The 14,695-nt window shown below is 46.7% G+C and overlaps 1 protein-coding gene across 2 annotated transcripts in view; it reads right to left on the reverse strand.

Moving 5' to 3' along the window:
• Positions 1–3,568: 3,568 nt before the first annotated feature.
• UBOX5 (U-box domain containing 5) overlaps positions 3,569–14,695 on the reverse strand; it is a 31,957-nt gene continuing 20,830 nt past the window's right edge. Inside the window, exons 3-5 of one of the 2 annotated variants that reach the window (XM_069072324.1) lie at positions 13,226–14,435; positions 7,847–8,005; positions 3,569–4,540 (exon numbers count right to left, since the gene is read on the reverse strand). In XM_069072324.1, coding sequence (XP_068928425.1) covers positions 4,332–4,540; positions 7,847–8,005; positions 13,226–14,435 — 1,578 coding nt within the window. In that variant the 3' untranslated portion in view covers positions 3,569–4,331. Of the gene's footprint in view, positions 4,541–7,846; positions 8,009–13,225; positions 14,436–14,695 lie in introns of both variants that reach the window. The other variant, XM_069072318.1, reaches the window with a different exon arrangement.

A 14,695-nucleotide genomic window follows, 5' to 3' on the forward strand; every position in this document is an offset into this window, starting at 1 on the left:
ATCGTCCCACCTAACTATTCCTTTTCAGTGTCTTTTTCTGGACCATCCTTCATAGGCCACCCTGAATATTCCAGGATTCTAGAATTTAGGACTAGAAAAAATCTTCAAGGCCATTGAGTCCAATTCTTTCTCCACCCACACCTTAATGATACCTTTGCAGTCCTGCAGATTATTTCCCTGTCATTTTGGTGTCAGAAATGGGATGACAAAACTCAGCTGAGGCTCCCGCGGTCGAGAGCATTTTTTGGTTCTCAAATATGTTGCTCCACTCCCCACTCAGGGCTCTCCCCTGTAGCTGTAGTCCCTTAATTCCTTTCTGTTTCAGGCTCTGAAGAATTGTATCGGGGGCAAATTATTAGTGCTACCTGTTTTGTCCCTCTATTTTGAAAAAAAAAATCATAGGATGGATTCCCTTCAAATCCTCCAATCCATCTTTTCTAAAAGGGACTCAAGAAAATTTTACATGGGCCCTTGACATGGAAGACAAGATATGGACTATGGATACCAAAGGGCAGCAGAAAAGCTTTTCCCGCTGCCCTCTTTCCTCTCTTCTTTGTACAAATGAGGTCCCTTACACTGAACGTACTTTTCTCTTTGGCAACCCTGATCTAAATTTACTGGGATCTTACTCTGGGTATACACCAACTACTGCCCTTTCTAGCTGCAGCAAGAACAGCTTTTCTCTCACCCAGCTCCAACAGACCCCTGTCCTGGGCTGAGAGGTTTGGGAATCGCCACTGCCTCTGGGGATATAGTTCACCAGGGCCCACTCCTGCTTCGCTATGGTCAGATCTGTGTCAGTGCAGCATGCACACTGCGCTGCCCCCCTGCCCAGTGTAACAAATCCTTCCTGCTGACATTCCGTGTTGTCCTGGGCTGGAAATCTGCCACACTCTTGTCTCCTAGGGGATTCTGCTGCTCCAAGATTTGTTCAGATTCACTTTTTAGAAGTATTTGAACAAATTTGTGGGGCAGCTCAGGAGAGTCCCTGCTTTCCCTCTGTCGTTTTGGCTTCGCCCCTGACCAAGCTCTAAGTGCTCCATGGCACCGGCCATGGAATCAGCCACCTTCATGGCTGCTGGAATTGTTCTCATCCACCTTTTCCACTGGGGAGTCTTCCCATGCTTGGGATAGAAATTCCTGTAACTCACCAGTAGGTTAAAGGACTTTCAGTTATCCTCAACCTGGTTTAGCCCACCTGAGATTTTTCCAGGGGGTGGCTGTTGCATGTGCTACAACTTCTTGCAGACACAGGTGACAGGAGGGTGAAAGGTGGACACCAAAGGTGAAGGAGCAGCTCTGAAAGGGGCTCTGCAGGACCACACACCAGAGGTGCGAGGCCTCCTTGAACAGCCTATACCATGCCAGTAGTGAAACCCATGAAGGAGAATCTTCTTATATATCAAGTTGTCTGCAATTCATGTGCTATCAACAACTGTTATTCTAAGTCACCTAGTTGTTCCCAAATCTGGCTACAGTCTATTTATTTTGACATTCTCCAACTGCAAAATATTTTACTTACCTGGCCCTCTCATGCATTTTTCTTCATATGTGCTTACCCCAATTCCCAATAACTATTTGCTTTCCACTTTGGTTCTGCTCAGTTGACCTGGCCTGGGCTTCCCCAGGGCTTTGGAGAGCTCTCCTCTCTAGAGCCAGACACTGAACTGGCATTTGGAATACTTTGCTTGTGCCCTATGGAGATAGTACCCTGACTGTTAATGTCTCATCAAAAGGGTGTGCTAGTGACTGTTTCTCTAACTGAAACTACACGTTTGGAACACATCTCTGAATCCAAACTCCTACCCTGTCAAACATATGGGAGCCTTTTTCCTCTTTCCTCCAACTCCTCCCCTGTCCTTACCAAACTCTCCCTCTCTTCTCTAGCTTTATTTTGGGGCAATGAACCCCAATAGCAAGGACTTTGGGTTCTTACTAGGGACCCCCCTTCACCCAGGTTCCTTCAGAAAATGGCAGGCTCTAGTGACCCTCATTCATCCTGCCCACTTTGGCATTTGTTGTTCACTCTGTTAATTGTCAAAGCAGAGGAAGCACCATACCATTAAAAAAAAAAATGTTCATTTGCCCTGGTTTTTCTTCTTTAGTGGCAAAAAACTTTTCTACTGGTGATATCTGTCAGCAGTAAATCTTTTTTTTTTTTTGGAGGGCAATTGGGGTTAAGTAACTTGCCCAAGGTTACACGGCTAGTTTTTTTGTGTGGGTGTTAAGTGTCTGAGGCCAGAACCGAACTCTGGTCCTCCTGAGTGCCGGGCCATGCTTTACTCACTGCGCCACCTAGCTGCCCCTGTCAGCAGTAAATCTTGAAAAGTCCATTTATGCCCAAGGGTACCTGGCCTTTTTCCCAACTCCAGAGATTTTATCGATCTGCTCACAGCTGGTTAATGTAAGGATGAGCTGGTTATGTCTGTCTCTTTAGCCAGTGGCTTGAAATTCCTTTGCTGGAAGGCTGATACCACTTTGGTGGCCAAGAGCCTTTTTTCCTTCTAGGTTATCCACTTTACTCCTGGAGTACTTTATTGCAATAACCAAATTCATGAGCTCCATATTTACATAGCTCAGCAAAGTATTTCTTTCCCATCATAAAGGTCCCACCCAAGATCTTCAACTACATTACTGGATCTTTGTCACTACAGGAGAACTGCCTCTCAACCCTGTGGAAGGAACCTGATCAGATTCTACTCTAACCGACTGCAGGTGAGACCCAGAGACTGGGGGAAAATCTATCCTATGTATGGTGCTGCAAGGCAATGGGACAGGTAACATCCTTAGCAAGGCCTCTAAGAAATTCACTAATGAACTTGCTCTATGGAACCTTTCACCCTATGGCAAACAGCTCCTCAGTGCTACAGAGCCCTAGACATGGTGCTCACCTCCAAAGGGGGGATGGGCTAGCCAACTTCTGAGAGTCCTGGTGAATCCCAATGTTCACCAGCAGGCTGGTCTCTCTCCCCCATCTTCCCCCACTAGCTCTCCAAGATTTCTAGAAAACACAATCCCTAGCCCCTAGGGCTATTATTCTCAGAAACATCACTGTGTGTGAAAAGTCTTAAGTTGTGACCTTTAAAAATCTGAATGAGGAAATTGAAGCCCAGAGAATTTAAGCAATTTGCCCATGGTCACACAGGTAACAAGTGGCAGGGCAGAATTTGAACCAGTCTGCTGACTCCAAAGTAAGCATTCTTTCCCTGGCACCATCTTTGGGAAGACCATAGAACATCTTACCTCCATTATGTCCCATTTACAAAACAAAGGATGATTTCCGGGAGAGCTTGATAAGGAATAAAAAGACCATTTCGACCTCTACCTCTCTCTCATTTTTTTCCTGTTGTCAGTAGCTTTTCCCATACAAGTAAAATGACTCAGAAATTGTTGCCCTCATTTCCCTTCTGGACCATTTACACGCATTACCAAATGGACTCTCCAGGTTGCAGTGACCGCTCTAAAGCAGAAAGCCCCACTACTTAAGAGTGGACATGTCCCCTGTGTTCCTGGGAGAAATTTTAGCTGGAGAACATGTCAGACCACAGGCAAAACAAGACAGTGCAGCCCCAGGGAGCCCAAACCATCCCTTTATTAAGGCTTGAAGTTTCTCAGACAAACAGACAAATAGACAAGAAACTATTTGTTCACACAAAAGAATTCCCAGCTCTCCCCCCACCCTTCCCACCCTCCCCCTGATTTGATGCCATTTTGTTCCCTGGGAGAGTTGGCTCCTCCACCATCCAGAAGGCCATGTATGTGCTTATGTGCTTCCGCCAAACTTGGCCCACTGGGAACTCGAGCTCTTTTCTCACTTTGGAGGAAGGGGCTGGTGGGAGAGGGACAGAGGAAGGGAGGGAGCAGGAGAGGAGTCAGGCTGCTCTTGGCTTCTCAGTCAACCCAAAGGAAGACTTCCACAAAACAGATCCCTGTGGCAGAGGAATGGATCCTGGGAGGAAGGACCAGGCATACCCACAGACAATAAAGGTTGACTGGCAGGGTCAGACAAAACAGACCCCAGGGTGCCTGGCCTGATGGGGGTAGGGGTGGGGAGGATGGCCCCAGTACTTCACCAACTCCTGTCCTGGAAGCATATGGCTTGGCTCTCCTATTACCACTTCAGGTGGGGTGCAGAGGGATGGCCCTTTGCTATATTCAGCTTGAGCAATGCCCTTACAGACAGAAGGCTGACTTCAGAGGCCAACCCTGCCTAGCAGACTGACCAAGAGGGCTCTGGCCCAAGCCACCCTGAGGGAATTCCCCTCCTGCTCCTTCCCCTGCCCCTCCTCACATCCTCCCTTGGATGGCTCTTTACTCCACGGAGCAGAGCCTCAGAGATGAACCCTCAGCACATCCTGGTTGGCAGCAGCCTTCTTACAGCTCACGCAGTTGAAGGACTGGGACTTCTGCCTCTCAGTTAAGCAGATGCGGCAGATCAGGTGGCCACAGGGAAGCTGATAAGCAAGCTCACTTCTGAAGAAAGTAGTAAACATTCTGCCACAAGAGCTGCACGCAGGACCAGAGTTGTTCCAGGGCAGTCCTGGGAAATGAGGGAGAAAAACAGGGGCCAGCATTAGGACACACACGCTCCATGCTGGTGCTCCTGGGAAGCAGTTTAAAGGAACGCTTCTCTGCAAGCCCCGTGAGTGTCTATGGCAGCTCACAGCTTTCACTGCCAAAGGGAAGGCCTCACTTGTCTGTGTCTGTAAAAGGGAACCCCAGAAGGCAGCTCCATTCGTCTCAGACCTACAGACCAGCCTGGATTTTTTACAGGCTGGATGGCCTGGTGCTAGACAAACGGAGGATCCCTGGCTCATGGAATTACAGGCTTCAGTGGGAGTAAAGAGCCTCAGGAATCCTCATTCTATAGATTGGGAAAGGAAGGTCCAAAGAGTTTAAAGAACTTGTCCCAGATCCCACAGGTGGTAAGCAGCCAAACCACTGCCCCCACAATGGCCATCTGACTCCAAACTCAGCATTCTCTGCACTAGCCCCTGCTCTCTCAGGTGACTCTTCTGAACATGAAAGAGTCAATATACTCAAGCAAATTCTGCTCAGAAAGAACTCTTCTAGCTAAGATGAGGGTAATCTGGAAAAGGTTGGAATGTTAAAAGAAAACACACAAGTAAAACGCTAAAAGTACAAATAAATGGAAAAAAGAAACCTTGGTAGCTTCCAGCAGGGCTCCACACTGCTCTAGTGAGCAATCAATCCAATCAGAGAAGCAAAGCAGGGTAAAGGGGGACTGACTACAGACCAAGTGGCCACCATCACAGTCATGCAGGTGGAGGGGCCCTAGGAGGCCTCCTGGATCACACAGCTGGGCCATGACTTCAGGAGGCCGTGGGGCAGAGGCTAAACCCTGGCCCAATCAGGGATTTTCTACGTGAGCTCAGCTTGTGCCAAGTCCTTTCTGTCCCACATGTTCCCTCCTTTTGGACCCAGAATAGCAATGATTTTTCAATGCATTCAGGAGAGTTCAGGAATCACTACCATGAATTTTGCTTTGAGGATTTCAGACCCTAAATTGAAACAACAGATGTCATGGGGTATCCAAATGAGGATAGGGAATTTGGTCTAGAGTGGACTCTCAGCTCCTTAGAGGAAGAGCTGTAAGTACTCTCTGGCTAGAAAGGAAGCAGAGGCTTCTCTTACTCTTGGTCTTGATCTCCAAGGGATCAGGGGGGGCAACAAGACCTTCTGAGAGTCTCATGCTTTAGGGTAGAGAAACCTCAGGCCATTTACATAAAATACTAATGGCTCACCAATGGCTCTGGTTAGATAATCCCCTTCTTTGTGGCCTTTGGAACAGGAGCCACATTCTTGGGCTTTCTTTTAAATCACACCTACCACTAAATCCAGGCCAAGGGTCTCAAGATGTGTTCTTACACAGTATTTTCAGAAGCTGTGACTGGCTTTGTAAGCTAAAAAAAATTACCTTCTCTACATGCCCTAGTATTACTAAAGTTTCTCCACTAACTGAAGTCCCCTTGACAGGAGAACAAGTCCCTCTACTGGTAAGAATGTGTTTTCCAAGCTCCTGATACCAAACCAGGGCAGACAAAAAGGTAGCTGTTAGAGACATCCCAATATAGAAACTATCTGGTGAACAAAAGCTCTTGGCTAATGATTTAACTTTGGGCAGAAGTCAGTGTCCTATACCCACTGATTCAACACAAATATTTTAATATAGTAAAACCTCATTCATTTGGATTCTACTAATTCAGACCATAAGTATCTAAATGGGCCAAGGCCAAAGTTTTCTTTGCAGAGATGTAAAATGTCATTCACTTCTAAAGGACTGATGGACTCAGAGGACAGAATGAAGCATATTTTTTTCCTTTCTTTTTCTTGCCTTTTCCCCCTCTGGATCATGGTTAATGTAGAAATATGTTTTGCATGGCTTCATATGTATAATGGATATTGTATTTCTTGTCTTCTCATTGAGTAGGGAGAGAATATGGAACTGAAAATAAAAATAAAAAAAAATAAAACAGAGATATAAACTTATTTGAAAAAACAACAAAGTGTTCTTTGTAGGATGAAAATATGATTCCTAAGCAAATTAACAATGTCAACAAAATGCTGAGGGAAATGTTCAGCCCTGGGAATCTTTGTGAGCACTACAGAGAGGTCCCTTAAAACACAAACCACAGGTGTAATAATTAACACATCTGTCTGAAGACATCAGAAACTCATATAATCTTAGAACTCTAAGAGACCTCAGAGGTCTTCCCTCCACCCACTGAAGGAAGTCCCTCTACTTCAGCCCCAGAAAGAGTCCTCGTGGGTCTCCAATGTCACTTAGCAATGCCTATTCACAGAGTGGGCAGCTGGGCCTGGAAAGCTCTCTTACAGAGTCAAAGTCGCCTCTCTGTCATTTTCCCTGTTGCTCCTAGCTCAGACTTCTGGAGCTAAACAGAGCCAGTCTAATCCGTCTTCCCTATGCTGGCCATGCGGATGCCTGAAGGCCATAATCACCCTGGTTTTCACACCTTTAGTCATACTGGTTTAGCCTTTGTTTGTTTTTTAAACACGTGGTAGTATCCCTATGAACTGGAACAGTCAGATTTGTCCTCACAGCTTTACCATGTCGATGACTTCAGGAATCAGCAGCACTTAGGGAAGGCAGAGTAAAAGGAGATGCCTCCCCTTCCACACATGGACAGTTAAGTCAGCATGGAGCTGATGGTCGTCTACAAAAAGTCAGAATTTCCTGGGTCTATAAAATTTTGTGACCTCATTTTGACCTTAGCATACAGGCTAAGAAATGTGTACATGGCCGCAGGGACACCAAGGGTCAGAGAAAGAGCCAGCAATTTGAGGCTCTGAGACTCAGATGAGAGTTAGGTAGGAGCCCTTCTAGACTGAGGCCCAACAAAGCAGCCCCAGAGGAAGCCCAGTTCTACAGCACAACTTCTGCCACAGTCTCTCTAGCTTAAAAACTGAGCTCTTCCCCTAAATCTCACAAACCTTTTCTGTTTTCAGATGTCTAAGACTCCTGCAAACAGGTCCAAGGTACAGGGAGACAGCCTGACAACTTACCAGCAGAGAAACATTTGCCAGAACCTAGCAGAATGCTATCAGACCTGACTGGTCAAGCTGTCAGACACAGCCAAAATCAATATACATACATCCCCTGGTTCTAAAGAAAGAAGGTGACTCAGATCAATGAAGAGACTTTTCCCTGAAGATGCAAGCTGCTTTGGAGAGCATCCTTAACTCTGCCTAGGAGGCACAGCGACAAGTGTCCTCTCAAGTTGGCTGGGCAGAGAAGGCCTCAGTCAGGGGGCACAGGAGGCTCCGGGGGACAGGCCCGGCAGAAAATGGGTGGGGTTTACATTACCAGAGTCAATGCTTGAACTCCAGGAGCTGCTGCTGGGGCTCCCTGAACTGAGGGGCTGAGCCTTGGTCAGGCGGCTTGTGAAGGACGGTCGAGTGCTGAGGGCCGAAGTCAAGGCAACGTCCAAGCTTTCTGATAACCTCTGTTCATGGGAAATGGTACCTGCTGAGAGAAACAGAGAGGGTTATATCTAGGGAGAGACAGATAGATGGATGACCAAGAAAAAGAGGAGGGGGGCAGCTAGGTGGCACAGTGAGTAAAGCACCGGCCCCAGAGTCAGGAGGACCTGAGTTCGGTTCCAGCCTCAGACACTTAACGCATTAAAAAAAAAAAACACTAGCCGTGTAACCTTGGGCAAGTTACTTAACCCGAATTGCCCTCCCAAAAAGGCAAAGAAAAAAACAAAGAAAAAGAGGAGGGGGTGGCTAGGTGGCACAGTGAATAGAGCACTGGCCCTGGAGTCAGGAGGACCTGAGTTCAAATCTGGCCTCAGACACTTATCACAAAAAAAAAAACTAGCTGTATGACCTTGGGCAAGTCACTTAACCCCAACTGCCCTCCAAAAAGCAAAAAAAAAGGGGGGAGGCAAAAATAAAAGAAAAAAAGGGCATAAGAAGGAAGGTGGGATCAGGGAAGAATGTGGAATGACTCAACAGCTACACTTTGGGGAAATACCCCCTTTTGGAATACTAGGTGGTATGAATGGGCATGGGTAAACACCAGAATAGCAAAATTCAAGAAGATGGTCAGCCTGCATACCCAGGATGGGCAACAAGTTTACTGGGCATAACTTCAGAGCAAACCAGAAAAAGTATTTTCTCTATTTAATTCAATGCACATTTCCTGAACATCTACAGCATACAGGGCCCTTGTGTTCAGGGCTGAGGAAATTCAATGTTCAGTCCTGGACTCAAGGAGCCCCCAGTCCAGCCAGGGAGGTTCAACTGCATGCAAGGAACTTGAATACAAAGCTGGTACATCACAGAGGTACTGGGTATTTTGAAAGACCTAAAGAGGGAAAAATTCCATTTGCAGGGAGAGAGAGAAGGGCATAGGAACAGCCTAAAGAAGATACTGGAGCTGGGCCATGAAGGATGGGTAAAATGTTAGCAGACAGAGATAAGAATGGAGAAAGGGGCATTCTAGACAGGGAGCATAGTACGATCAAAGAGGCAGACAAGGATAGGATGACATGAGAGCATAGAGCTGTCCTGTTTGGCAGGACAACAGAATGAATGTAAATAAGGCTGGAAAAGTCAAAAAGGTAGAGACAGGATATGAAGGGTGCTACTGAGGACATCAGACCATCCTATAGGTAACAGAGCCACTGCATGCTTCTGGGAAAGGAATTAGGTTTATTCTACTTGGCTCCAGACAGGAATGTGAACGAGTGTCACAAAGAGGCAAACTTGGGCTTGATAAGCATTAATGGACTGCCTTTGGACACAGGAAACTTGCCTTCACTGGTTGGGAAGCAAAGGCTGGACAAGCCTTTGTTAAGGCCCCTTACACTCAGATTCTACAAATTCTGAAACTATAAAATGCTACTTTTCTATTTTGATAAGAAAGGCAACTCCAGGCTATGAGGAGAGATGCTTTTTCTCTGGAGGTAACCAGCCTACATTATCAAACATAAAAGCAGCCCAGCCAGCAGTGCTGGTCATTTGTTAATACTTCCTCCTTGCCAAGGCAAACTCCTCCACCTTACACAAGTGATTCATTCCTTAGATCTTCTCCAGCACACTGCTTCTTCCTTCCTTATTCCCACTCTTTCACTACCTCCACTCTCTCTGTGTCTGCTGCCTACAAACAAACTCCCATCTCCCCCATATCCACCTGATCCATCCATCCCCAATAGCTGCAGCTCTCTCCCTTTGATGGCTAAGCTCTGTCAGAAGGTGGCCAACAAATGGCATGTCCTTTTCTTAACTCTCTACAGTCTGATCTCCAACCTCGTCATTCAAGTGAAACTGCCCTCTCTAAAGCTACTGCTAGTTTCAAGTGCCTCCTCTCATTCACCTTTCCTGGCCTCTCTACAGCCTCTGAGATGGCCAATCACCTACTTCCCTCCTCCTTCTCCTCCCATGATGCTCTTTTCGCCTGGTTCTCCTCCTACCTGTCTGATTGCACCTTTTCAGTCTCTGGCTGGATCTTTTTCCAGGTCATCCCTGAAGACTCTGTCCCAGGCCCCTTTCTCTTTGCCCTCTTTACTACTTTCATTTGGTAAACTACCTACCCTCTCTCCTGACCTGCAGTGTGGCCATCAACACCTGGTCATTGGACATCTCCAAGTGGGTGCCCCACAGATACCTTAGATTCAGCATGTCCCAAACTGTACTGGTTTTTTCCCCAAATCTTCCCTCTTCCTAAATTCCCTAGAATTGATGAAGATATCACTACACTCAGGTCGTCACCTGAGTTCACAACCCAGGCATCATCTTCACCTCCTCACTTTCTCTCACCTCTCATATCTAATCAAGTCCAAGCCTTCATGTCTTCTCTGCCTGTTCTCGCCTCGGATGCTTCCTCCATCCCCATACACCTGGGCTAGCCCAGCAGCCGGCTGGCTGCTCTCCTTGACTCAAGCATCTGCCCATTCTCTACTCAGCTGTCAAACTGCTCTCCCTAAAGCACAGTCCTGACCAGGTCATTCCCCATTCAATGAACTCCACTGGCTCCTTATTATCTCCTGTATCAAATAGGAAACTTTCTGTTTGGATCAAATGAGATATTTTTTAAATGCTTAGCATAGAGCCTGGCACACAGAAGGTGCTTAATATTTATTTAAGAGGCAGATAAGTGGCACAAATAAAAGAACACTGGACCTGGAAAGATCCGAGTTCAAATCTGGCCTCAGACACTAGCTATGTGTCCTTAAACAAGTCATTTAATTCCTCAACTGTAAAATGGGGATAATAATAGAACCTACCTCTAAGGGTTGTTGTAAAGAGAAAATGAGGGGCGGCTAGGTGGCGCAGTGAATGGAGCACCGGCCCTGGAGTCAAGAGGACCTGAGGTCAAATCTGGCCTCAGACACGACACAAAAAGCTAGCTGTGTGACCTTGGGCAAGTCACTTGACCCCAATTACCCTCCCTCAAAAAAAGGCAAAAAAAAAAAATCTTATGGGAGAGAACAGATTGGAAGAGGGGACATCCAGTGGGATTGCTATTGTGGGGTGGTGGGTAGGGGAAAACCGAGAAAATTTATAACTCAAAATCTTGGGGAAATGAATGATGTAAACTAGAAGTTAAAGCATTTGATAAAGGAAAAAAAAAAAGAGAAAATTAGATAATATTTGTAAGAGCATTTAGCACATAGTAAGCACTTAATAAATGCTTATCTCTCCCTCCCCCCTTTAAAGCCCTTCATAACCTGCCCCCTTTCTATGTCTTTAGCCTTCTTACACATTTTACTCTCCCCTCCTCCATGCATGCCTTGCACGCCACTGTCCAGCAGCACTAGGCCTTTCTGCTGCCTGTCCCCCATGTCAGGGATGCTCTCCTTCCTTATCTCCTCCTCCTGGCTTCCTCCAAGTCTCAGCCAAAGTCTCACTTTCTGCAAGAAGCCTTTCCCAGCCCTCCCTTCCATGCTTCCCCTCTGAAATCATCTCCAACGTGCCCAGGCTAGAGCTCCTTTGTACACAGCTGTCTGCATGTTGTATCCCCCACCAGACTGTGAGCTCCTAGAGAGCAGGGGCTATTACCTTCCTTTGTGTTCCCAGCACAGTGCCTGGCACATAGCAGGCAGAATAAATACTTGCTGACTTGACTTTTTCTGGGAATCACAAAATGGGGTTGTCAGTGCCAGTTATTACCACCACAAGAGGCCAGCTGAAGTTCTGCTGCAAAGGTTGCCAGGCTCTGAGCAAGTCCAAAACCACAGATACATGAAGCAGGAGGGGAGAGCTGGGGCAACGCTTGGTCTATGCAGTTAGAAACCTGCCAATCTGGCTGCTTAAAACCTCACTGCTTAGCCCCGGAGAAGTCCTGTGACTCTGCAGCAGGCAGGCAAAAACAGGCTGCTCCCCCATGCCCCCTGTGCTCACTCAGCCAACTGCTCATCAGCCTTTGGCTGGGTCCAGGGACCAGCACCACGGTGGCTGCCAGCCTGGCTAGAACATAGCTGCAACTCTCCTCTCTTCCTATGGGTTTGTGGGCCATCTCCAAAAGGCTGGACTTATAATCTATGGGACAAGGCCATGGAAACGGCTTGCTGGACATGTTGGTCACTTTGAAGCCCGCCTTCCCAGATGCATCTGTGTAGTGGTTTATGGTTCAGAGAACACTTCACCCCACAACTTTATAAGACAGGAAGGGCAAGTATTAGCTCCATTTTACAGTGGAGGAAATTGTACTCTCAGAGAAGGTCAGTATTAGGTGGCAGCCACTGAGTCATGCAAAGGGAACTGTCCTTTGCCCATCACTCTGAACTGTTACTGACTTCTTGTAGGACTCTAGGCACGTCACTTAATCCTGTGGGCCTGTCCCTTCACCTGTACAAGAAGGCTGGACTTAGATGATCTCTGAGATCCCCTCCCTCAACCTGCGATGTCCTCTTCCCACATCACTGCTGAAAAGATATTCCCCTAGAAACATATCTTCCTCCCTCCTCTGAAGAGAAGGAACAGCAGGGCTGTGGAATACTGTCTATACCGTCAGTCGTGGCTGATACACAGAGTGGTTTTGTTGAACTGCTTTCTTTTTTATTCTTTCATTATAAGCGATGGGTTCAGTAGGTAGACAAGGGAAGAGGGAGATATTAAAAAATTAAGGAGATAAAGAGTACTGATAAAAGGATGTATGTGCGTATGTACACATGTGTGCACTTTTTTAAAGGAAAAGAAATGCTCCTCTCCAGCTAATGCACAAAAGAGATCCCACTTTCTCCAAGAAACCACCTTCTCAGATAAAAAAATGTGTTCTCTCTCTCTTTTTTAATGGCCCGTTCATACTCTAATCTACATATATACACATATATGTATATATACACACAGATAAACAGATCTCCTGCTTCTCCTGAGGGCTCCTTGATGACAGCGACAGGTTTTACTTATCTCTGTATTTCCCTCACTGCCTCATAAACAAGAAGTGCTTAATAAATCCTTCTTGAGTTAAATAGCATTCTTCTATAGGCTCCAAGTTCTAGAAATATTACAAAACCTTGGGACCAAGTGTCCATATCAGCATGAAACTCATTAACCCTTAAATAGCCCTTCAAAACACAAGACAAGGTATAAATGGAGCTTAAGAGGGAGAATGCCCCCATGCCTGCCACCAACTCAGATGGGGCCTCTGAGAATGAGCCCCAGAACACAAAAGCTGTGTAAATGGATGCAAGCCTCATGACAGAAGCCAGCCCTGCTTAGAGAACAGCACAGCTACCTGATGAGCAATCCATGTGTGTCAGACTCGAATCGCTGTTGAGTTTCATTTTCTTAGTGTTGTGCTCCGAGGTAGAAGATGTGAATCGTGGGTCTGTGGTAAAAAAATAGGGAGGCGGCTCAAAACGAGAGGTGGGATTTGGTAATGGTTCCACAATCTCCCCCTTCCTCTTGCGAGAGGCCACAGCAATGGAAGAGGGAACAGCTACCCCAGGAGCCTGGGCTCTTCCAAGAAGGTTGCAGCCAGGAACAGTGTGCTGCAGCAGAAAATAGTCTATCCTGGCCTTCAGAGAGGTGTGGGGCAGTGGCTGTGAGTGCGGGCTGAAAGCCACCCCTGTAAAGGGGTCACTGGGGACTCGACCCCAAACCGCTTCACTCCTGTTACATTTCTCCAGGGTGCTCTGGTCAATGACCTTGCCAGAAGGGAGCAGCATGGGGAAGGGCATGATCTCCAGAGTGATCGGATCCAGAAATTCCTCAGGCACATCCTGGATCACATCTGCCAGTTCTCGAATTCCTGGTGGTCGCTGGCTCTGGGCATGACCACAGGGCTCACAGTCATTCTCCATTGGCAATGCTGGGTTGGAGTGGGAGGCTGTGGAATTCGAGCCTCGGGGAACGCTTTGGGAGGCTAAGTGCATGACACTGTCTATAACCTCCTGGGAGCAGTTTTTGGCTGGTTGGCCCCAGACCTCCACCTTCTTAATGCAAGTGATCCCACTGCCAGCAATATGGGTGATACAGATCTTTAAATTGGACACATGACCAAGAGAGAAGGGGCCTTTACTCCAGAGGTCCTGAGTTACAGTTCCAAAATGGGAAAGGTTAGTTTCCAAAAGATGGAAAGGTGGCCGGGCCTTGAAGCCTCTGTGGGTGAATGATGCACGCCCCTGGTTTTTTAACAAGACTCTCCCTACCAAGGTGAAAGTCTCTCTTTCAGGGTTAGTCGGCTCCAAGACTGTGGGCTCAGACTCCATGGTGCTCCAATAGGTTTTACCTGATGAGGTAGATGTGAACACTTCCAGGCCAACGATATTTTGGATTCCCCCTGATGTGAGGTCCACATTAACTTTGCTGAGTTCCACATTAAAGGGAAAGGACACAGTCACATGTATCGGTGGTTTAATAAAATACTCAGTGCGGAAGCCACGGTTTCTCTTCACCAGGTCTTCAGAGATGAGATTTTCTACTTCATAGCCATCTGCTGAGATCTGGATTTAATAACAAACAGGAAACATGCTGATTTGAGCTGACCCACGGAAGGCAGGCTGGATTTTAAGAAATTACCATTTTTTTAAGAAAAACTGTTTTATGAGGTTGTGGCATAGAATTCATAATTCATGAAGCTTGGTTTTCCCTTACTCAAACACGAAGTAGACTTGTGAAGGCAGGGCTACCATAAGTAAGAAGAAGCCCAAAGAGCATCTCTCTAGATTTAATAACAACATCTGGGACTCTGTGACAAAATCCT

This window comes from Petaurus breviceps, unplaced genomic scaffold, assembly GCF_028583685.1.
Source record: "Petaurus breviceps papuanus isolate PSGF00001 unplaced genomic scaffold, PetGlider_PUasm1.0 140, whole genome shotgun sequence".
Taxonomy (NCBI): domain Eukaryota; kingdom Metazoa; phylum Chordata; class Mammalia; order Diprotodontia; family Petauridae; genus Petaurus; species Petaurus breviceps.